Below are 24,996 nucleotides of genomic sequence, written 5' to 3' on the forward strand. Positions count from 1 at the left end.
TCACTGTCTCTCACTTGACACTTTGTTCTCTGGAGAGTGATTTCTTGAGTCTTTTTCCAGAAGCATTCTTCTGAGATCTCATTAAATTCCCTTTGATTTTGGAGGCATTTTGAAATTTGAATGGCTAGATAATATTTCCTCTAAGTATTTCCAATATTGTCCTTGTTGATTCCTTTTCTTCAGAAATTTCTTTTGCTGAAGTCAATTTCTTTTTCTTTTTGCTGGTTTCATAATCTAAAACAAAAGATATTCATTCATTCTTTCATTTAACAAAAATTCACCGAAGGTCAATGTGTGTCAAAAATATTAGGGTAGACAAACATGTATGTGCAAATGAGGGCACGTATTCTCAAACAACTTATGTTTGGTAGGAAGTAAAAGATCACCAGCATATGACCTAATTTGACCATTCTTTGAAGAAGATAGACTCTTTGAAAGGAACTTAGCAAAGATCTTCATCATGAGCAAATCATTTACAGGGGAAATACAGCCTTGGGAATTTCTCAGGAAGAGGGAAGAATTTGGTAGCTCAGAGGAAGGGATCAAGGAGGAACCAGATGAAATGCACCTGGCTGACCAGGCTCCAGAGCAATCTAACAATATTCTAGTCAATATCTCAAAAGTTGTTTAAAGATAGCCTGAGGGTTGAGGAATAGACAATGGAGATTGATAAAGAGTTCCAGTCTTACAAATCACTCTATAAAAAACAGGATAGTCTGGGAATTGGTTATGCCAGATAATAGTCAGATGGGCTTCTTCCTGACAGAAGGAGAGCAAGGACACATCATCTGTAGTAAGCTGTAAAAAAAAAAAAAATTAGAGTTATGTACTAAATGAGTATGGGGGAGAAAAGGCAGAGGGAGAAAGAAGAAGATGAAAAGCAAGAATTCTTTCAAGAATTTCTTTAAGTTAAGTCTGGAGGAGCAAATGGTAGAAGTGGAGAGGTAAGAGGGTAGATAGGAAATCAAAGAGGCAAAAATATGTAGTTAGTGAAAAGGAAGAAATGGAGCTTCTGAACAATGACAGAAGGCCAAAAGTATTTCCTGGCTATACTGATAGGGCCTTCATGTGTTTCTATTGATATAAACAAAAATAAGTCAAATATAAAACAATCACTATATAATAAGTGACATATGAGTGGCACTAATTACAGGAATTTAATATGGGAAGAGATCATTTCTGTCTGGAGTGACAGTCAGAAATGTAGGCATGACAAGCTCTTGGCTAGTACTGGAATACATCTAAGAAATGGTAGGGGATAAAGAAAATTTTGGAGGGGCTCTGGGAAGATGAGAACTGTAATATGTTATTGACAGAGCTGTGAATTGTTCCAACTATTACAGACATTAATTTGGAATTATGTATGAAAAGACACTAGCAATTCATATACTCTGACCCAGCAATTATGGGAATTGACTGTGAATAAGTAGAGACTGAAAATGAAAGAAAGCAAGAGTTCCTAGGACAGGAGGTGCTAGGACAACCACACAATGAACTTGAAGAAGACAAGAACTATATCTTCTACTTGCTTTGAACTTTTTGAAAAACTTAGTACCCCAAAGAGCACACAGGAGCTCAGTAAATGCTTACTCAATCACTGAATGATGGAAAGGTTCTCTCACTTACCTGAACAGTTGCCTCTTGGAATTTTCTTCCCTCAGTTGCCTTCATGCCCAGGACCCATGGCTCTTCTCCTTGCTATAGCTGGGAGATCACATTAGGTTTGGACAATGGAAATCCTGATCATTGGAAAGGAGATGGGGAAAGTGTTTCTTCCTTTGGTACAAAGGGCTGTTCTAGTTTCAGTCCTAGACATGTTCAGGCAAGCAAGTTGGAAAAGTGACTATCTGGGAGAGTCCATAAAAGGCTCAAGGAAGAGCTATGCACCCTAGGATGGGGCCCTAGAATTATATTCCCCCAGGAAAAAGGGAGTCCAGGAAATTTGTGATCTTGGCATAGAACAACAATTATTTCATTAGCCTTTCCCCATTAATAAGATAGAACATTCCCACTTTAGGGGATGTCACCACTGGACCTTTCCTATATCTGGACAATAAAGAAATTGGATAATAGAGAAGATTCAAGCTCAGAAAAAACTTGAAGGAGCTACTCATTTTCTTCTCTACATGAACCTCATGGACCTGGGAAAAAGAAGCAAAAACATCCTGTTTCTACACTAAGATGAGATTAGGAATTTCTGATCCTTGAATTTGGAGCCCAAATCCAACAAGTTTCTTAAGACACTATAAGTTATTTATAGTATAGGAAAACAGGAAGAGCAGATCTGAGTCCTAAGAAAGACACCTTACCCAATGAGATCAAGTTCCTATAGGTCTCCAACATCACATCCCTGTAGAGACACCTCTGAGCAGGGCCCAGGCAGGTCCATTTCTGCTAAATGAGATATGCAGCTACATCCTCAAAAATCACCAATGCCTGAAACAAACCCTCCTGTTGTAGCCCCAGGGATTATCCCAGGGTAATATGAAGGCTATGGGCAAGTATGTATGTATGTGAGAACTCATTATATCAAATTATATCAAATATTAATGCTTGAATGCTGGTGTTTGTGAATTTAATATAAGCATATATTTATACTGAAAATATGGACATATTGAAAATAATATATTAAAAAATGAACACACTTGAGAAGTATAGGAGTATTAAAAATGGTCCTCCCTTTCCCAACAGTGGTTTGAGATTACTCTGTTCCAAACCCTCTTTTTTCAGGTACAACAACTCAGAAAGAATGTAGCTACAAATTCTTTGACTCGAGATTTACGAACATGGTGCAGCTGAGCTTTGCAGGGAAAAAAGATAGAGTCCATACAAAATAACTTATGGTCAGGTCTGACCCAAGTTCCTAGAAGAAACTGGGACTTAAGTTCACAGGAAGAAGAACTTAGGGAAGGAACTAAGCCTATGAGGGGGACTTTGAAGGATAAGAATGATGCAGGAAGGACAGCTCACCTGGGGCCTGGATGATAGGAGCTCAGCTCCCATTGCCTGGTCTTCTGGTTTCTCCTTAGAGGCCAAGGCAGAAACCTGGGCAGCAGATGGAATTGAGGAAGGAAAGGATCAAGAAGGAGACCCTATGTGACCCATCCTAACTTTCCAACTAATATCTGATACTAGAATTTCTTAGCCTTCTCTGAGTCCAACCAGAAACACAAGGACCACTCATTTCTGTTCCCCATTGTCACAATTTAGACATGTCTGTGTGCACATGTACATGTATCTCACTGTTTACCTTTTCAATAGTGACAATGCTATACACTATGCAGAATGTAGCAAGACAGCAGGGTAAATCAATATCTTTGGTCAAGGGTAGTACATGTGCTAATTGGAAAGCAAGAGGTACATATATCTTTTGGTCTTTACTGTTGTCTATTCACAAAATAAAAATCTTTCTCTTTTCTGCCAAGACCTACTTCCCTTTTTCTATTTTCAAGATTCATCATCATCCATTGTTAGGTTCTAGTTACCCCCTGCAACAATATATACGTATTCATTTATTGCTGTTTCTGTGTAAAGTTATGTTTAAATAAATACACTCAATGAAAAGATCCCCAGTGATTCGGCCCCTTTCCTACTTCCCCAACTTTATTCTTCATCATCCTCCCAAAAACATTTTCTCTCCAGGCAAAATATGATACCTAAGACTAAAGACTAAGACTAAAACTGGCTCATTTTTAAATGCTTTTTTAAATTTTTTGAAAGTTCTTCTTTCACTTTCACATCTATAGGCAGGCAAGTTTTCTGATAAAGGTCTTATTTCTTTTTTAATAATAGCTTTTTATTTTTCATAATACATGCAAAGATAGTTTTCAGCAATCACTCTTGCAAAATCTTATGTTCCAAATTTTTTTCTCTCCCTTCCTCTCATCTCTCTTCCCTAGATAGCAAGTAATCCAGTATAGGTTAAATGTGTAATTCTTCTAAATATATTTTCACACATTCATGCTGCAGAAGAAAAATCAGATCAAAAAGGAAAAAAAATTAGAGAAAAAAATAAGCAAGTAAACAACAACAAAAAAGGTGAAATTGCTATCCTATGATCTACATTCCGTCCTCATAATCCTCTCTCTGGATGCAGATGACTCTCTTCATCACAATTCTATTGAAATTGGCCTGAATAAACTCATTGTTGAAAAGAGCCAAGTCCATCACAATTGATTATTACATAATTTTCTTGTTGCTATATATAAAACATTCTTATGGTTCTACACGGCATCAGTTCATGTAAGTCTCTCCAGGCCTTTCTGGAATCATTTTGCTTATTGTTTCTTTTTTTAAAATTTTTAAATAGCTTTTTATTTACAAGTTATATGTATGGGTAATTTTACAGCATTAACAATTGCCAAACCTTTTGTTCCAATTTGTCCCCTTCTTCCCCCCACCTCCTCCCCTAGATGGCAGGATGACCAGTATATGTTAAATATATTAAAGTATAAATTAGATCCACAATAAGTATACATGACCAAACCTTTATTTTGCTGTACAAAAAGAATCGGACTCTGAAATATTGTACAATTAGCCTGAGAAGGAAATCCAAAATGCAGGCAGGCGAAAACATAGGGATTGGGAATTCAATGTAATGGTTCTTAGTCATCTCCCAGAGCTCTTTCACAGGGTGTAGCTGGTTCAGTTCATTATTGCTCCATTGGAACTGCTTTGATTCATCTCATTGCTGAAGATGGCCAGGTCCATCAGAATTTGTCATCATATAGTATTGTTGTTGAAGTATATAGCTCATTGTTTCTTATAGAACAATAATATTCCATTACATTCACATATCATAACTTATTCAACTATTTTCCAACTGATGGGCATCCACTCAATTTCCAGTTTCTTGTTACATTACATATCCTTTGATAAAGGTCTCATTTCTAAAAGATATAGAGAACTAAGTCAAATTTATAAGAATACAAGTGATTCCTCAATTGATAAATGGTCAAAGGATATGAATAGGCAGTTTTCAGATGAAAAAATTAAAACTATCTATAGTCATATAAAATTTGCTCTAAATCACTGTTGATTAAGTGAAATGAAATTAAAATAACTCTTGAGTATCATGTCATACCTCTCAGATTGATTAAGATAACAGAAAAGGAAAATGACAAATATTGGAGAAGATGTAAGAAAAATGAAACAAAAATGCTTTGTTGGTGGAGCTGTGAACTGATCTAACCATTCTAGAAGAAATATGTCTAAAGGGCTATTAAGCTGTATATCCTATCATTACCAGGTTTATATCCCAAAGAGATCATAAAAAAGGAAAGGGGCCCCATGTGAATACAAAAATATGTATAGCAATTCTTTGTGTTGGGGCAGAGAACTGGAAATTGAGGGGATACCCATCAATTAGGGAATGATGAGCAGACAGATTTCAGAAAAAATCTGGAAAGACTTACATAAAGTGATGATGAGTGAAGTGAGCAGAACTAGAAGTGCATTGCACATAGTAACAGCAACACTGTGTGATGATCAACTATAATAGACTTAGCTCTTCTCAGCAATACTGTGATCTAAGACAATTCCAAAAGACTTATGTTGGAAAATGCCATCCATATCCAGAGAAAGAGCTATGGAGTCTGAATGAAAATTGAAGTATATTATTTTAATTTTTTGTTTTCTCTTTCTTGTGTTTTTGTCTCTTTTGTTCTGATATTTCTTTCATGATAGGACAAATGTGTAAATATGTCTAATATGGTTGTACATGTATAACCTATATCAGATTGCTTGCTATCTGGGAGAAGGGGAAGGGTATAGAGGAAAGAGGAAAGAAGTGAGAAAAAATTTAGAATTCAAAATCTTATAAAAGTGGATGATGAAAATTATCTCTATCTATAATTGGAAAAAATACTATTAAGTGGGTAAAAAAAAGAAAAATGGATCAGAGAGTCTTTGCTTCCACATGTCCATGATTTTCATTCCTTATCAATTAGTTAGCCAGTCATAATTAGTTTTTACTTAGGGTTTCTGACTTCTTAATGTAATGGATCCCTTTGTTAATGAAGCTAATAGATTTTTTTCTCAGGATAATGTTTTAAATGCATAAAATGAAATGCATAAAATCACAAAGGAAATAAATGATAATAATAATATCTAGGATTTATATCTAAGTAAAATACATGTAAAACTCTTTACAAACTTTAAAGCATTATATACCTTCTAGCTATTATTATTAAAGCAATTATATTAAAATATTTTAAAAATAATTTTACAGACCCCAGGTTAAAAATGCCCGAGTCATGAATATTTACCAAGATGGTAGAATGATAGCAATTATAGCTAGCATTTATGGAATGTTTTAAGTTTGCAAAGCACTTTACAAATCTTTTTTTTTTCCTGGAAGATAGGTGCTGTTATTATCTCCATTTTATAAAAGACATAAGTGAATTGTTCAGAGTCATGAAGCTAGTATATAAATGAGGCTGGATTCAAACTCAGGTCTTCTGGGCACAAAATCAAGGGCTCTATCCACTGTACCATCTAGGTAAAAAAAGTTGAAATGACTTTTTCAAAAAACTGCAAATTTTGGGATAAACTCTCCCACTGATACATAGAATTCAGGAGAAAGTAGGCATTTAAAGCTTTTCACAATCTTGTCACTTCCTAACTTTTCAGACTTCTTATACTTTACTCCCCTCAATGAACCCTATGACATAATGACCTTGGACTATTTGCAGTTGCTTAAGCATGTCACTCAATTTGTTTTCATGTCTTTGCATTGACTATCCTTCATGCCTGTAATGCTTTGCCCCTTCACTTCTACCTCTTATTTTCCCTGGTTTCCTTCAAAACTCAAGTTCAAATCCCATTTTCTTCAAGAGACTTTTCCCTAGTAGCTAGTGCCTTCCCCTTTCTAATTACCATCATCTCTTCTGTATATATGTTGTATATATCTAGTAATTAACATGTTGTTTCCCCTGTTAGAATGTATGCTTCTTGAGGGAAATTATTGGTTTTGTTTTCCTTTATATTTCCAAGACTTATTACAGAATCTAACACATAGTAAATACTTTAAAATGCTTGTTGATTGATTGATTGCCAAATTCTTTCTTTTTAAATCCCTCTTTCTCTCCCACCCTGACCCCCATCTTTTCACCTGAAGGAAGTTAATCTATATTAAATTGTGCATCTTACTATTCAAAGGCATTTTTATATTTTGGATATGTATACTATGATATCAATAAATCACATGTTCATTTAGGAGTGAATTGTTAAATCCTATGACTATGGCATAATCAATTAGAATAGAGGAGTACAAAGAAAGTGTAGGGTCTCAGAGAAAAGATGGAGAGATTGCCTCATTTTGGGAACTTAATGGGCATATTCCAGAGTATATTCCTAGATCTCTATTGATTTGGAGGTCAATTATCATAAAATGTTGCTTTTTTGGGGGGAAAGGTGGTGGGAAGCAAAAGTGGGCTACTCATGGGAACTAAAATGTCATTTAGAGACCAAATGCAATTTAATTCCTTGATTGATTTTTTAAATTTAATCACATGATTAAAAATCATATGATATAATATGATACACTGCAATAGCATAAAGCAGGGGAATGAATGAGGTGTAAGATAATACAGCTTTAGTAATTTAATAGAACCCCTACCATGCACATTTCCTATACCAATTGCCATTGGTAAAGGCATCCCATTTTAAGATTTGCAAGGTTTATATACATATCTTACTCCTCATTTGAACTCATTTGAAGCTCACAACTGTCTTGAAAATTAATTATTAAAGATATTAGCCCCATTTTAGAGCTGAAAAAAATTGAGAATCAGATTAAATGACTTAACCATGGTCATGCAATTATTAAATGTCAGAGTTAAAACTCAATCTAAGTTCTCCTTGGTTTTGAGTTCAGTACTTTTTTCCATTATACCAGGGTGCCTCCAGTTTGGAAATGATAGGATAGAACCTGAATGAAATAGAAAGTTCAAGGAAAGGCTTTTTTAGAATTGGAGAGTCATGACTATGTTGATAGGTGAATGTGATTCCTGGGAGGAGGCTGAAAGTGAGAGTAAATGTGAAGATTCTTGGATGCCTGAGGGAGCAAGAAGAAATAATATCAGGATAACAGACAACAGGATTAAGAGCCAGGATGTTTTCTCTTCTGCGATCTGAGAAAGGGTGGAGAGAACGGGCAATGAAGCAAAGAAATTTCACAGTACCTGGCCCATAGAAAGTGTTTAACAAATGTTTGTTAAATGAAGGAGTGAAGCTTCATCGTTGTTCTTACCTTGTTCTCAGTGAAGCAGAGACTACTTCTCTGCTATAGGAATATAATGAGTAATGAACTAAGGTTTCAGGAGAGGAAAAAAGATCTGGATCCCACTATAAAGAATAGTACCACTTTATGAAGACTAATCAGATCACAGAATGTCAGATTAGGAAGGTAACTCAGCACCCATCTAATCTAATCCATACCTGAAAAAAGAGTCCCCTCTGAAAAATGCCTAACAATGATCATCAAGCCTTTATTTAAACACTTCTGGTGGGGGAAAACCGGATAACTGATGCATAGATGTGATCGTGTCATTCTTCTGCTCAAAACCTGTTAAAGATTCACTTTTGTCTACTGAGGAAAGTTCAAAATCCTTAATTTGCCATTCTACTGGTGTCCCAATACCTTTCCAGCTTTATACTCTCCTTTAGGTACCCTAAGATCCAGCCAAGCTACACCATCTACTGTTATTCATACATATTCAGTATTATCCTTAGAAGGGGTCCAATCCAAACTCCTCATTTCACAGGTAAGGAGACTGGTCAGTGGACCAGACATATTTAGAATACAACAGTCAGGTTAATATTTATAGATGGTCTCTAAGTTAAGTGATTCTTAGCACTCTCTCTTCCTTTCCTATCAATTTGCCATCTTCTTTCTAGAAAAAGGGGGGACCGCACGGATTGAGGGACCTTTTGTATTTTTATTAATTCACAGATTGCCATGGCCAAAGAATTCATCACCAAGCGCTCAGCCTCCTGGATTTGAGCCTCTGTACTTATTAGCAAGGCTGACTCAGAAAAACAGATTATGTCTCTTTGTAACCTATACAAAATGGCAGAACCTGCCAGAGTTTGCTTGGAGCACAGGGTCCCCTGGCACCAGAAAGAGGTACAGGAGAAAGTTTAGGCTCTAGAGAGAGGAAGCGCAAGCAAGAGAGTTAGGGGTCGAGGTAAAGAGAAGCAGCCACAGAGATGATCAATCCTCCCGGTAGCCTAGAGAGGAACGAGGCATTTCTCCCATCCGATTGGATAGAGTCGGGATTTCCTAGGTGGGCGGAGTAGATCTCTCCCCGCCCCACTGAGGCAAGAGCTGAGCTGTGGGTGAGTCCCGGGAGGGGTGGAAGTGAGAAGCATGGACATCAGCATCGGGTGGTGTCTGTGGGAGCACCTGGGAAGGGAGCGACAGACCCAGGTTGGAAGTCTCTTTGCTCTTTGGAGGCAGACCCAGAGAGCCAAGGCCTCCTTTCTGGCACCTAGGAGAAGGGGGAGGCGGACCGGGCACATCAGTCCTCTTGGAGCTGGCCCTAGTCCTGACCGTAGGGATGCTGGCGCCCCGCCCCCTAAGTGGGGTACATCCATACATCGGCAGTGCTGGGTCTTCCATGGTCCTTGACTCTCCTAGTGGGGTGGAGAATGAACCTAGAGGCAAGGTTCTCCATGTGGAAGCTCGAGAGCCATTTGACTTTTATGGGCCTCAGTTTCCTCATCTGTCAAATGGTAGGGGAATGGTAGATTGGGCATCCTCTAACATTCCTTCCAGTTCCATCTCCTATGATCTCCTCACCGCAGCCCTGCCTGCTCTTTCCTTGGGGTGTCTGACATTGTGGGTCTTAGTTTTCTCTTTGGTGGGACCTGGATTCTAGTCCTGGGTAGGATGGAGTTAGGACCAAAAGAGAGAATAAAAATACTAGGCCCAATCCTGCTTCCCCCCACTTTTCACAAGCCTCTTCCTTGTCCAGTGATGGTGGTGGGAGAATGAGGGAAGCCAGAATATTATGATTTTGAAAAAGCCAAAATGGAGTGAGTAATCAACATTACTAATGCTAAATTAAGTTTGAGGAACTTGAAGACTGAGAAGGGACACTGGATTTGTTTGCCTCTTAGCATTGGTCTTTCCAAACTGAGAAATCCCAGTTCATTTAATAGACTTGGAGTGGAAGATCACATGAAGCTCTTGGAGTCAGAAAGGCCTAGTTCATATCCTTCCCTAGACACTTATTAGCTGTGTGACCTAGGGAAAGCCTCAATTTCCTGATCTCCAAAATGGACTAATAACAGCAACTACAGCATGCAATTTGCAACCCATGAGATGTTATAAAAGTGTGAGCTATTGTTATTATTATCAGTATCTTTTCTTTTAGTTACAGCTCTAGCCCAATGTATATTTGAGTTTTTTTTTTTTTAAATAAACTGTGTTAGTACAAAAACCATCACTGCTTAAATGACATTCATGGTTTTTGATTAGTTTTATCTAAATAAAATAATCACCATATATATTCTGGCTATTCTTTTAGCAATATAAATCTGTTCAGATGCAATTAACTTATTCATCTTCAAAATTAATTGCCAATTAGCACATTATTTTTAAATTCCTGAGTCATCTAGTAGTACGATAGATAGCAAGCTGGTCTTATCAAGTTAGAAAGACCTGAGTTCAAATTCTGCCTTGGACATTTACTAGCTGTGTATCTCTGAATGAGTTCTCAGCCTTAGTTTCCTCATTATAATATGGGGTCAACATTGACATTTACTCCCAGGATGAGGATCGAATAAGTTAGTATGTAAAGCACTTGGCAAGCCTTAAAGTGCTATATAAATGTTAGCTGTTATAATGATGACAATGTTATTGTTTTTAAAAACTGACTCAACATTTTATAGATACTTAATATAATGTTCTGGTCTGAGCACAAACACTTTGGAGACAATGTTTTATTTTTTTTTTTAATTTTCTTATTCATAGTGAAACAAAGACAGTCCCTATGATTGTGATACAATTTTCCATTCTATTTTATTTGTAACAATTCTAAAAAGATTACATGAATTCAAACTGAAAAAAATGTTAAATATCTACTTTGCTCAAATTATTAAACTTACTCATCACTGGAGTTACAAAGGGAGATATTCTTCTGTTAATATAATATAATTCTGTTAATATATAATATAATGCAATATAATATAATTCTGTTAATTATAATGTCATAGATTGACTGGGCTCTTTTTGTTCTACCTTGCACTTCCATCTTTAATTCCCCAATGTTATTGAGTATCTCTAATGGAGGGAAAAGGTATTTCGTACCCCCTCTGAACTAGTCAGACACCCAAGTTTCCCTGTTTTCAGGAAGGGAAAGGAACAAGCATTTACTAAATTCATTTTATGTGCCAGACATTGTGCTATGTTGTACACATACTATCTTATTTAATAGCACTTTATATACTTTCATTCTGAGCTCCTATCCGGCTATTCTAACAAATGGGACACAGTCTGACATGTGCACAGTAGATGTGCTGTTGTATAGGTTTTATAGGTAATCAATGCTCACTTTGACAACTCTGTCCTTTCAATTAAAAGTAGGACCATTCTGAAATCCCTGAAGAATTGTAGAGTCAGAAGGGAAGCTTTCAGTAAGGGCTGTTCTTTTGTTTCTTTCTCTTTCTTCAGTACTGCCAGATCTCCAGTTTCCTGCCCTATCCTAAGAAAGAAACTTTGGAGATCAGACTATGATGAGACTATGGAAGCCCAATCACTCTCATCCAGGATCCAAGGTAAGCTCTTCTTCCTGAAAAATCTATCATTGCTATAGCCCCAGGGCGAACACAGATCTTTCTGTATGTTGGTTTGTTGTTAGTAACTTCCCTGTGTAAGTTTTTCCTTTTCCTGACCTAGATACCTGAATCTTAAATCCTGACTAAGAAATACAACCTCTAATTCTTTCTCCTCAATCTAGAATGTTAAGATAATCAGAGATAAAGGATTTCATGTAGATTGTAATCTGATTAACTGACCTGTCTCTCTTCCCTTCTACACTTCCCAACACTCACAAATGTTTGTGGATAAGGGGCCATGTGACCTTCTTTTTGAGTTATGATCCTTAGAGTTTTCTGTATTGTATGTATATTATTAATCCCTATTTGAGGTTCCCAAGGTTCTAAGAGATGTTTTCCTAACACCATATCCCTTGTTAGTTCTTTGGAGAAGTCTATTATATGATTGCTAGTGGTTTGCAGCTCTCCTTTTGAGAATCTTTCATGAATTGCTACTCATTTCTAATGAGCCAAGCATCAAAAAGGGCACCTAGACCTCTTCATGGCTATTTTTTTAGACAATGAAGAATACCAGTAGTCTGAGCCTTTAGTTCCTTGAGCCAATCAATTCTTGAGGATAGTTCCAATTCTTTTAAAGGATAAACTAGCCTATTATATATATATTCACTTACTATAATTTGTTCAACCATCATCCAATTCATGGGCAATTCTTTAATTTCCAGTTACTTGATTAAATAAAAAATGATCTTATAAATATTTCTGTATGTATGGAAAAATTACAACAAAATTATTAAAGGACATAATCCATAGATTTCATCAGACTGCCAAAAGAGTCCATGAACCCAAAAAGCTGAAAAACTCATAAAGGAGGCAATAGTTTTGGGCCCTCAAAAAGCTATTTAACCTATTTCAGGAGCTCTATAAGGTCTTTAAATTGTTCATTGGAATGGTGTATCATGATGCCAGTGGTTCCTAATCTAGCAGACCCATAGTTTTCTAGAGTTGTTGTAGGAACTCCTGTTCATATTATTAAATGACTTGGTATCCTAAGAAAGCATATATTATATAGACTAAATAAATATCTCATATGAAGTTTTATTATTTTCCAAGGGTATGCAAATTAAAATAAAAGTGTCTCTGAACCTGTAGAAACTTTTTGTCATTATTTATTTTCTTAATCAGCATATGGTAATAATATAACTAGTCATTTGAAGATTTGGGAAGTTTTTCATCATTAAAAAGCTAATCTCTTTCCTGTACCTAGGCATCTTCTTTATTCTCTTCTCTGAGTTTTCTTTCATCCCTATTTAAATGCTCTTCCCTTAAGTTTATACCAATAAAAGATTAAATTCCAATAGATAAATGAAAAAAGGATATGTAGGCAATAGAGAACCATGATACAACTACTATCGTTTGGGAGTCTATGAAATTTTTGATATTATAAAGGGATCTCCATAATTGAAAAGATTGAGAACCCCTGAGAACCCTGGACTCCTTGAGACATTGAGGAAACAGTAAAATGGAAAGCTCCCAAGACTTTGGTCTCAAGCCCTTTATAAAATAAAGGACCATAGGCAAGAGATTTTATCTCTCTGGGTCCCTCTTTTTGTAAAGTGAAGGGGCTGAATTAGAACTCTGACATTTATACATGTGAATTTTGTGAATTAAAGTAGCTGAAAAGACATATTATCTGATGGTTATCCTTCAAATAAAGGGCCTCAATTAATGATACAAAATCCATTTATTGAGGGCCCTACTTGAAACCTGGTTAGTTTGGTAGGACCTGCTTCAGAATTTCTACTCCACTGGCAAAGTCACTGGCATCCAAAAGCCACAGTCATCTCTCCACTACAAGGTATCAAAGTACAATCTTAAGGGTAATTTGCTCCGGAGTCATGTGATTATGAAAACCACTATCCTACATCTCAGACCTTTTTTTCCCTAATATATGTTAGATATTTTAAAAAATATGTTAAATCCAATATCTGTATACATACTTATACAATTATCATACTACATAAGAAAAAAAAATCACATCAAAAAAACAAAAATGAGAAAGAAAACAAAATGCAAGCAAAAAAAACAAAAAGAGTGAAAATGTGTTGTGATTCACACTCAGTTCCTATCAGTTTTTTCTCTGAGTGTAAATGGCTCTCTTCATCACAAGATCATTAGAACTGACCTCAATCATTTCATTATTGAAGAGAGCCATGTCCATCAAAATTGATCATCATATAATCTTGTTGCCATGTATAATGATCTCCTGGTTCTGATCATTTTACTTAGCAACAGTTCATGTAAGTCTCTCCAGACCTCTCAAAATCATCCTGCTGATCATTTCTCATAGAACAATAATATGCTATAACATTCATATAGCATAACTTATTCAGCCATTCTCCAACTCATGGGCTTCCACTCAGTCTCCAGTTTCTAGCCACTATAAAAAGGGCTGCCACAAACATTTTTGCACATGTGGGTCCCTTTCCCTCCTTTAGAATCTCTTTGGGATATAAGCCCAGTAGGCCACTAGATCAAAGGGTATGCACATTTTGATAGCTCTTTGGACATAGTTCCAAATTGCTCTCCAGAATAGTTGGATCCATTCACAGTTCCACCAACAATGTTTCAGTGTCCCAATTTTCCCACATCCCCTCCAATGTTCATCATTATCTTTTCCTGTCATCTTAGCCAATCTGAGAGGTGTGAGGTGGTACCTCAAAGTTGTCTTAATTTGTGTTTTTCTGATCAATAGTGATTTAGAGCAACTTTTTACATGACTAGAAATGCTTCCAATTTCTTCATCTGAGAATTGTCAGACGTTTTTCCTTAAGTCTCTTATCCTTCTACAAGATTTTCAACTTCTTTCCTCCCTCTAGAGCTAAGTAGTACAATTTTCAATGGGGCTGGAGAAGGAATATGTCATTTCAGGTGTCTATAGCATTTGAAGATGTTGCTGTGTACCTCACCCAGGAGGAGTGGGACTATCTGGGACCTGCTCATAGGGACCTCTACAGGGATGTGATGCTAGAAAATTACAGCAACTTGATCTCCTTGGGTAAGGCTTCTTTCATGGGACTCAAAACTGATATTGTTTTGTCTGAAGGGTTCAATTGGGTATGGCCTTAGAATTCAGGGACCAAAGATTTTCAATCCTATCTGTGCTCAAAAACAAGATGTTTCTGTTCTGTGCAAATCTTCATTTGAATGAACAGTGAACTCTCTCTGAATTCATATATTTCTGAACCTTAATCCCTGAGTTCTCTATATAAGTCCTGGCCTCATTGCCATTAACCCAGGATGTTTTCCAATGGTTCAATGAAGACATCACCAGAAATGGGATTTTCCTTATTTGTGAGGATGAACTCATGAAGTAACTGTTACTTGTGCGCATAGCTCATCACTTCCTTGACTAGCTTTCTCCCCAAAACCCCTCTGGAGCCTATAAGCATAGATTTTCCCTGGGATAGCATGAGATGGCATCTCTGGACATTGTCCTTCACTTTCCCCTGTAAACCAAGAGGCTAAGATGGAACTTAGGATAGCTTAGCATACCCAGCATTTGTCTCCAGGTCTAGTTTTCTTATCTACAAGCAGGATTTCCAGTATCTAAACCTGATGTGATCTCCCATTTGGAGCAAGGGAATGCACCATGGGTCCTGGATACACAGGCAGCTGAAGGGAAAGACACCCCAAGCAATGACTGTTCAGGTAAGTGAGTGAATGAGGACCTTTCATTCAGGTACTGAAAATGAATTTTTTAATCATTTTTGTGATTGGATACTGAGTAACATTGCCCGGACTGAGTTCAAAAGCAATATGAGATTGAGTTTACCCTTAGAGAGCTCACTGCTAGGACATCAGAAATAACTATAAACCAGTTAAAGTAAAATAACGAGTAGTTTGAGATTTACTAGCATCCAAGGACTGAAGCCATAAAGGTTGTGGAATGAAATATTCAGAGCAGATTTATGGAGACATTTAGATCTGGGCATTGAGAAATTGGGGAACCTAGATTGGGGGTTTCCATCTGTGCAGATTGCAATCATTTAATGACTTAGTAGATAACTCTTAGGAAATTGCAATTTAGGGTTAAATAACTATTAATTATCAATAGTAGGATTTTAACCCAGTCATTCCTGACTTTTCATGTATTCCTATTAAATTTCATCTGACATGGTCTGGTCTAATATTCTAGCTTGTCATGGACTTTTTGGTTCTTTACTATGTCATTTTCTGTGTTTGCTATTCTTCCTAGTTTTGTGTCATCTGAAAAGCTGATAACATTATCAGCTGATCCTTGATACAAATCATTGATATAAAGGTTGAACAGTGTGCAGTCTGCAGTAAAGTAAACAGATACTTTATCATGGACTTCCTTCCAAACTATTAATGACAATTATGGCTCTGATCATTCAAGCAGTTCTGAATCTATAACTGGTTCTATTTATTTCACAATTTTTTGTTTTATCCTTAGGAATAGCATAAAACCTTATCAAATTCCTTGACAAAGTAGATTAAATTATGTAACAATATCTGGATGTACTATTGTCAAGAAAGGAAAGGGAACTAGGCTAATGTGACATTTTATTAATTAATAGCATGGAGATTTTACATGATTATCATTTCATTGTCTAGATGTTCACTATTTGTTTTGAAATATGCTCTAGAATTTTGCCAGAAATTGAAGCCAAATTCTGGACCCCTGGTTTTTATAGTCTCCTTTTTTCTCCATAAGGGCAAGAGTTATCCTTCACTTTTCTCATTTTCCATGATATTTCTTTTTTTAAAAAATTATTGGAATCATATGATTTTGATTCACTTTCCAATAACCACCCTCTAAACAGAATGTTTATTAAATCTGTCACATCTGACTCTTAGTGATCTCATAGATTATAGCCTACTAGTAGTGTCCATGAAATTTTCTTGACAAAGATAATGGGGTGGTTTGCTATTTTCTTTTTCAATAAATTAAGGCAAAGTCACACAGCTAAGTAAGTATCTGGGGCCCAGTTTGAATTCAGGCTTTCCTGACTCTAAGCCCCATGCTGCAGTCACTGAACCAACCAGTTGCTTCCACTGTCTGTGATACCTTACCATAAAACATTTAATTTAAAATTTAAATTTAAAACATTTAAGAAGTTTATATTTTGCCATTGAGAATTTTAAAAGTATTTAAACTATGGAAGTATTTTTATTCCTACCCTTCATATTCTCCCTGACACTAAAAGTTTATTTTCATCAGTCTTCTCCCTCCCTCCCTTTTTGTTTGTTCCTTTCTCCAAACTTAGCCTATTTCCTGGCCATGATATTCACCATTCTTCATAGAGTCTTCTTTTTCTCTGTGCTATTTCTACCCAAGTAGGGCCATCATTCCTTCCCTTTGGATGATCTGCTTGCTATTCTTCGTCCTCTTTCTATTGTCTCTCCTTATTCTGACCACTAAATCTAAGTAGATAGACAAACATGGACAAACCATTTATTAAATGATTACTACATGGCAGGCAGTATACCAAGCACTGGAGATGTGCAAATACAAGATAGTTTCTGCCTTTAAGAAGCTTACATTGTAATAGGGGAAAAAATCATGCATAAAAGGTATTGGGAAAGTGGGACAGGGACAACGAAGTAATTTGGAAGGTGTCCTGAAAGTGATATGGAAGTCTGTGCCTTAGTAAAATACCAGAGCCAAGCATCCCAAAGGCAGAGTCCAAACTTCCAATGGAAGGAAGATGAGAGTTATAACAGGAGTGCTATTGCCTAGCTAAGAAGTGATATTGAAATCTTATTGCAGACAGGATAAATTGAAAGGTCATCCATCAAAATCCCAAATTCCAGGGATTTGAGTTAAAAGTTCTTCAGAGAAAGGAATGTGCAAAATGGCTGTATTCAGAAAGCATGGTGTGAAGATAGTCTACCATCCTCCTTACTCCTCTGGACTTCTTTAACTTGCCTTTTCCTTTTTCTTGCTATTCTCTGTCCCAAACAATGCATGTTCTACCGTGATCCTAAGAGAGTCATTCCATATGTGCTTTCCTGTTTTTATTTCAGGAGTATATAAAAAACAAATCTCACTTCCTTTTATTCAGTGATTCAGGCTATGAAACTAGGACTGAAAAGGAGATAGTGACTCCAAAACAGGAAGATTTTGATGGATTGAAATCCCAAGTGGTGGTATCAGAAAAACTTACAGCAAATGTTGCTCAGGGACACAATTTCAAAGAAGCTTTTGAAAGTGAGGAGATATTAGAGGGATGTCAGGGAAACTCCATAAACATAGAGCTACGGAAATTTCCTTCCCAGAAGATACATTTCAAACCACTTGCTGCAAGCCACAAGAAAACTCTTGCTGAGAGTAGATAACAAGGATGTAATACATTTTGGAAGAGAGACACTTCAAGCCCACAGCTTTTTAGACACCAGAAAGTCATAATGCAAGAGAGACCTCTTCCATGTGTACATTTAGTCAAACCTTCAAGCAACATTCCAAGCAAATTGTCCAACAAAGAGTCCATGTGGGAGAGAAACTTTTAAATGTATTTTGTGTGAAAAGGTGTTCAGAAAAAATTCAACCTTAGTAGAACATCAGAGGATACACAGTGGACAAAAACCCTATGAATGTAGTAAGTGTGGAAAATCCTTTTCTGCTCGTTCATCCCTGGTCCAACACCATAGAATCCATACAGGAGGGAAGCAATATGAATGTAATATGTGTTCCATTAAAACCACTGGAGACTTGTCTTAATCCTGGGTCAAACCCCCTTAATCTTTTTCCTTTTTTCCCAAGGACCCTTAGAATGGACTTATTTGGTATCTTCTGACTGCTAACTACTTTTTCTCCTTCTAAACCCTTTGTGGAATAGAATATGGTTTCACAAAATCTTTAATTCCTACCTGTCTCTTCTTGAAGCAAATATGAAGCCTTTTTGAGATTTTATAAGTTATCAATAATAGTAAGCACATGGGAAAAGTTGAGTATTTAATAATTAAGTAAAGTTTAAAATTGTAAGAAGTCTTTAAATTATTAAATAAGAGTTATTGGTGGTATTTATTAGACTTTAGAAAAAGCCAGACTTGGTCTTTCTTATCGTCTTCATCTTTCTCATCCTTCTCTTTTGGAATAGTTGTTCCTAGGTTCCTATCTTCTAGGTTCCATTTCCTTCCTCCTGACTACTGTTTTTCTTACCCTGGGTTCACCAAGAGTTCAAAAATTCATTTTTCCAAGGGAATTCTAAACTATTAGTCTCTACCTCAGTATCTTACATTAAATTTATTATTTTATTATTATTAATATATTTTATAATTATTTAATTTATATTAACACATTAAATTTATCATTGCTATATTTCCATTTTATTCCATGTACTCTTCTCAATCTCTGGAATCATTTTGTTCCCTGTGACTACCATTTCTACCATACTTAGCTTATTTTTGTGCGTCTCTCCTCTCATTTCTCAACTCCTTCCATCCTGAACTCTTTTCATTGTCTGAGATCACCTTTTCCTTTAAGGTTAATGGTTTATTCTCCTTGTTCTCTTCCCCTACTATAAGACCGATCCTCAAATATTTCAACATCATGTACTTCTAGGAAATAGTTTTTTCTATTTTATTTAAAAACTTTAATAATAGCTTTTTATTTTCAAAATCTATGGAAAAATAGTTTTTAACATTCACCCTTGCAAAGCCTTGTGTTCCATATTTTCTCCCTCCTTTCTTCCCTCTCCTTTCCCTAGGTAGCAAGTAATACAATATATGTTAAATATGTACAAATTCTTCTATACATGTTTAGGAAATAATTTTAATATAGATTTTCATCTTTCTAATTTAATAGTTTTCTTTGTCCCAAAATAAAAAACAGGTGATATTTACCTTATGATTTTATCATTTCAGATTGTGTCACCAGGATTCAGAACAAAGAACTATCTCTAAAGAATGAAATTTCAGAAGAAATGAAATCACAATGGCTGAAAGCAGAAAAAATCACAAGGACTGTTTCCAAGGGACTAAGGCTTGGAGAAACCTGGAAAAGAGAAGCTATACTGTGGAAAGAAAAAAGAAGCCATATCATAGAGAGATTGAAGAAATCTCTTTTCAAGGAGAATAATTTCAGGCCAATGTTAATCATCCAGGAGAAAATCTCCATAGTAGATGGAGGGCAGACATATGACAAGTGTGGAGGAAACTGCAATCTGAATTCAAACACTGTTTCATATAAAGGATTTCCTATAAGAAAGGAACTCCCTCAGTGTGATACATATGCTCAAAATTTCAAACATAATTCACATGTTGATGAATCTGGAAATTTCTTAAATTATAATTCAACCTTTAAGGTACATCAGAGAATTCATTCTGGAGGAAAATCTCATGAATGTAATGAATGTGGGAAAGCCTTCAAAGGGAGTACAGACCTTACTAGACATCAAAGATATCATACTGGAGAGAAGCCCTATGAGTGTAATGAATGTGGGAAAGCTTTCATTCAGAGCTCTAATCTTATTCAGCATCAGAGAATTCACACTGGAGAGAAACCCTATAAATGTAGTGAATGTGGAAAAGCTTTCATTCAGAGCTCTAACCTGATTCGACATTACAGAAAATGCCATGGAGAAAAACCTTATGAATGCAATGAGTGTGGGAAAGCTTTCAGTGAACGCTCAATCCTGATTGAACATCATAGAATTCATACTGGAGAAAAACCATATGTATGCAATGAGTGTGGAAAAGCCTTTGTCCAGAGCTCAAATCTTAGTCAACATCATAGAATTCACACTGGAGAAAAACCCTATCTATGTAATGAATGTGGCAAAGCCTTCAGGCAGAGTACTAACCTTATTCAACATCAGAGAACACATAATGGAGAGAAACCTTATGAATGTAGTGAATGTGGGAAAGCCTTCAGACAAAGCTCACATCTTCGTCAACATCAGAGAACACATAGTTTTCAACACCAGATAATACATAATAGAAGGAAACCATATGAATGTAATGAATGTGGAAGATCCTTCAGTCAAAATTCACATCTCATTCAACATTACAGAATTCACACTGGAGAAAAACCCTATAAATGTAGTGAATGTGGCAAAGCCTTTAATGCACGATCCACACTTATTCAACATCAGAGAATTCACACTGGAGAGAAACCATATGAATGTAGTGAATGTGGGAAAGCTTTCAGGCAAAGAACACAACTTATTGAACATCAACGAATGCATACTGGGGAAAAACCATATGAATGTAGTGAATGTGGAAAAACTTTTAATTATAGCTCCAATTTTATTCACCACAGGAGAATTCATTCAAAAACATAATCTTATGAGTGAGATTTTTTTTAATTCTTTTAAAAAATTGTTTAACTTACATTGTGCCTCTACTTCAATTGTACCCCAAAGGTTACCCCCCCAGGCCACAGTTTAACTCTCTGAGTCTGTATGTGGATGGGTCAGAATAATATTCAATTATTGTCAACTTTTAAACTCTATTTATGATTAGAGAGCGAACTAAAAGAGTAATTATAGAAGAATCCAGCAAATGCTCTTAAGCCAAGAGTAATTTATTGCACTCATAACTTAGTACATATGCCTTTTTTCTTTACCTGTGCTCTGCCTCGGTAATGGTGTGGAAATTTAGGAATGTGGACAGGGAATTGGGGCAAAAAGTTCTTGCATCCTTAAATTTAAGGATGTTGTCATTCAAGATGTGGCTTCCCTTTCCCCACTTTTTTTTTTTTAAAGGACCTAGAAGTCTAGATGGTCTGCAAGGAAACAGATAGAAGAGAGGGAAGGGAAAGGAGCAGCAGGCATAGAGTGATTATAAATCAACATTAGAACTGAATTAATCATCTTCCCCCATGGTTTTCTTTCCTAGCTTCCTCATTTCCATTAATTGCACCAACATTCCCCTGGTTACTTGGGTTCAAAATCTCAGGGTTGCTTTTTGATGCTTTTCTCTTTTTTTAATCAGTTAATGACATCTACTGAGTCATTATAAGGCACTCTATGGGAAAGAAAGACATATATCATGTAGTCCCTGCCATTGAGAATCTCAAAACACATAAATGTATGGGGCACAGGGAAAGTACATGACCATATTTTTATCAATTCTTCCAAACCCAGGGAGCAATCTTGTGTGCTGATCTGAAAAATATTAAGAGGAATTAAATAATGTGTAGGAATATCAGGATTTGAAGTAAGAAAGAATGTTTGGAATGAAGGAATGAATGAGGGTATGACTAGGGGAGTTGAAAGGGAAAGAATAATTAACCAACCTTTTCTTCAAGCCTAATTTTAGAGAAAGAATCAAATGTCCTCATTCTGGATTACTGCAGCAACTGGATTTTATTCTTGCATTTGAAATCAGAGACACCTAAATACAAATTTCCTTTTTGACATTTACTAGCTTTGTGGTTATAGGATTACTTAACCCTGATTACTTTTTTTCTCCTTTGAAAAAATGTATATAGCAATATATGTAGTATCTACCTCTTAGATTTGTTTTGAGACATAAATAACTATAAATGTCAGTTATTCCTCAATATGTATCCTCTGCTCCAAATAGACTGGTCAGTTTACTGTCCCCTTACCATATCTGTGCATTCCCTCTTGGCCACATTTTCTTAAACCCTTTACCAGTCTATTCAAAGTGTATCCTTTGTCAAGTTCTTATCACCTCCTGGCTAGTCTATTTTACTAGCTTCATTAGTTCTTCTTGCTATCTTTCTTTTCAATTTATCCTCCACATAAATACTAAAATCATCTTAAAGCAAATTAGAGTCTGATAGTGTCTCTATTACCTTTAGAATAAAATACAAATTCAACCTCATGTTGAAATCATGGTGAAATTCATAATCTAGCTGTAATTTCCCATTTCAGCTTTATTTCAAATTGTGCCTATTCATGTACCCTATAATTCCAACCTAACTGGACTCTTTCCTGTTCTTTAAACTTGGAATTTCATCTCTCACTTTCATTTTAGCACAAACTATCCCACCCAATTAAAACATATTCTCTCTTCAGTTCTTCCTATCAGAATTTTTAGCTTCTTTCAACACTCAGCTTAGCCATTATTTTCTTTGTTAAACTTTTCCTTAATTTATCCTGTCAATTGTTTCTCCCTCCTCAAATTATCTTGTATTTATTTATCTGTGTACAGATGATATCCCCCCAGTGGAATTTAAGCCCCTTGAAGACAAGAACAATTCTTGTCAATATGTCCCTAGCACTATACTTTGTATAAAGGGGGTGTTTATTAAATGTTTGTTGAATGAATCCATGTCTTTAAAGCCCAGCTCAAATCCCATCTTTCCATAATGCTTCACTAAATAATATAAACAACAAAAATTTTCCCTTCCTCTGAACTCCTGTGGTGTTACTATCAGGATGATTTATTTGGCTTAATTATGCCCTGCCTTGCAATATCCATTTTTCATTACTTAACTTCCCATATGTGTTTTTGAATATTTTATCTCTTTTATTGTATTGTAAATTCTTGAATAGCAAATCATGTGCCATATTTCTTGGTACAATGGAAAGAACACAGAACTCAGAGGTCAGAAAGAATTGGGTTTAAATTCTGAGTCTTCCACTTACTAGTTAAATGACCTCAATCTCTTTTGGCCTCAGTTTTCCCCTATTGAAAAAGAAAGACCCTATTTGTACTATCCACCATTGGGATGCCATGAGGAAAACATCATAAACTAATGTAAGCTCTCTAATACTTGTTGAATTAATCATGAATCAATTTGATAGGTATTTGTTGAATATCTACTATGAACCTGAGGTGTGTGTGTGTTTGTCTGCATGTGAATAAAAGATAAAATATGCCCTCCAAATGTTCTTAACATGTAAAATAAACAATAATAAGTAATATCTAGTGATTTGGTAGCTCATGGGACAATAAGAGCTAGACTTTGGAAAGAGTGCTTAGTGTATTAGAGTAGATAGAAGAATTTTAACTCTGATGGATCTCGAGAGAAGGGGCTACTATTGAGTAATTTTAAGAGCTTGAGTTCAAGATCCAGCATTTTCTAAGTTGTATATTCCGCATTTGAGGAGCTAATTTTCAGAGACTGCAGGAATAATCATTCTTTCCTATTTTCCACTATTTGGTAACATACTTTCTAAATAAATTGTTATTCTGCCAGAACATCAGAGAAATGAAAAAAGATGTTTTACATAGACACATAACTTACCAAAATTATTTTGAAAATTATAAGAACAACCATTTGGATACCTAATTGAAAGGTCAGAGCTAAGAAAACAGCTGCTATGATTCTGTCAGGTCTTTCAAGTTCCTTGACAGCTATTGGTAGTCACAAAGCTACCAGCATCCATAGATGTGTTTATGTGATAACAGCAATATGATATGGATATTTGTCTCTGTCCACCTTATTTTTAAAAAGGGAGGGGCATCCAAAATATTTGTGGCAGCCCTGTTTGTAGTGGCTAGAAACTGGAAAATGAATGGATGCCCATCAATTGGAGAATGGTTGGGTAAATTGTGGTATATGAATGTTATGGAATATTATTGTTCTGTAAGAAATGACCATCAGGATGAATACAGAGAGGTTAGAGAGACTTACATGAACTGATGCTAAGTGAAATGAGCAGAACCAGGAGATCATTATATACTTCAAAAACGATACTGTATGAAGATGTATTCTGATGGAAGTGGATTTCTTTGACAAAGAGACCTAATTCAGTTTTAATTGATCAATGATGGACAGAAGCAGCTACACCCAAAGAAAGAACACTGGGAAATGAATGTAAATTGTTTGCATTTTTGTTTCTCTTCCCGGGTTATTTTTACCTTCTGAATCCAATTCTTCCTGTGCAACAAGAGAATTGTTTGGTTCTGCACACATATATTGTATCTAGGATATACTGCGACATATTCAACATATATAGGACTGCTTGCCGTCTAGGGGAGGGGGTGGAGGGATCGAGGGGAAAAAATCAGAACAGAAGTGAGTGCAAGGGATAATGTTGTAAAAAAAAAAATTACCCTGGAATGGGTTCTATCAATAAAAATTAGTATAATAAATAAAAAAAAGAAAAGAAATAAATAAAAAGAAAAAAGGGAGGGGCATCTGTGACTTCATCAATTTAAGAAACTCTTGATGAGGAAATTTGTTTCTCAATGTATATGGGAACCTTCTCCACAAATGATATTCTTAAAGAATCACTTAGAGTGATGAGAGATTAAATGATTTCCCTGGAAACA

General features: G+C 35.9%; 1 protein-coding gene and 1 long non-coding RNA gene across 2 annotated transcripts; one reads left to right on the plus strand and one right to left on the minus strand.

Annotated features, from left to right (window-relative positions):
• Positions 1–533: 533 nt before the first annotated feature.
• Positions 534–3,046, minus strand: LOC116421385. The gene is made up of 3 exons (XR_004231730.1): positions 2,971–3,046; positions 1,627–1,739; positions 534–798 (listed from the first exon to the last, which is right to left on the minus strand). It is a non-coding gene; the product is annotated as an uncharacterized LOC116421385 (long non-coding RNA).
• Positions 3,047–15,234: 12,188 nt separating this feature from the next.
• Positions 15,235–21,532, plus strand: LOC100916527 (zinc finger protein 501-like). The gene is made up of 2 exons (XM_031947469.1): positions 15,235–15,489; positions 19,669–21,532. The coding sequence occupies exon 2, from the start codon at positions 19,728–19,730 to the stop codon at positions 21,084–21,086; it is 1,359 nt and encodes a 452-aa protein (XP_031803329.1). The 5' UTR covers positions 15,235–15,489; positions 19,669–19,727; the 3' UTR covers positions 21,087–21,532.
• Positions 21,533–24,996: the final 3,464 nt, after the last annotated feature.

The sequence above is a fragment of the Sarcophilus harrisii genome, chromosome 1 (assembly GCF_902635505.1).
Source record: "Sarcophilus harrisii chromosome 1, mSarHar1.11, whole genome shotgun sequence".
NCBI lineage: Eukaryota > Metazoa > Chordata > Mammalia > Dasyuromorphia > Dasyuridae > Sarcophilus > Sarcophilus harrisii.

What these genes read in the sequence shown, in the direction of transcription:
- LOC100916527 (XM_031947469.1), top strand. Translation starts at nt 19,728, where the DNA reads ATGAAATCACAATGGCTGAAAGCAGAAAAAATCACAAGGACTGTTTCC.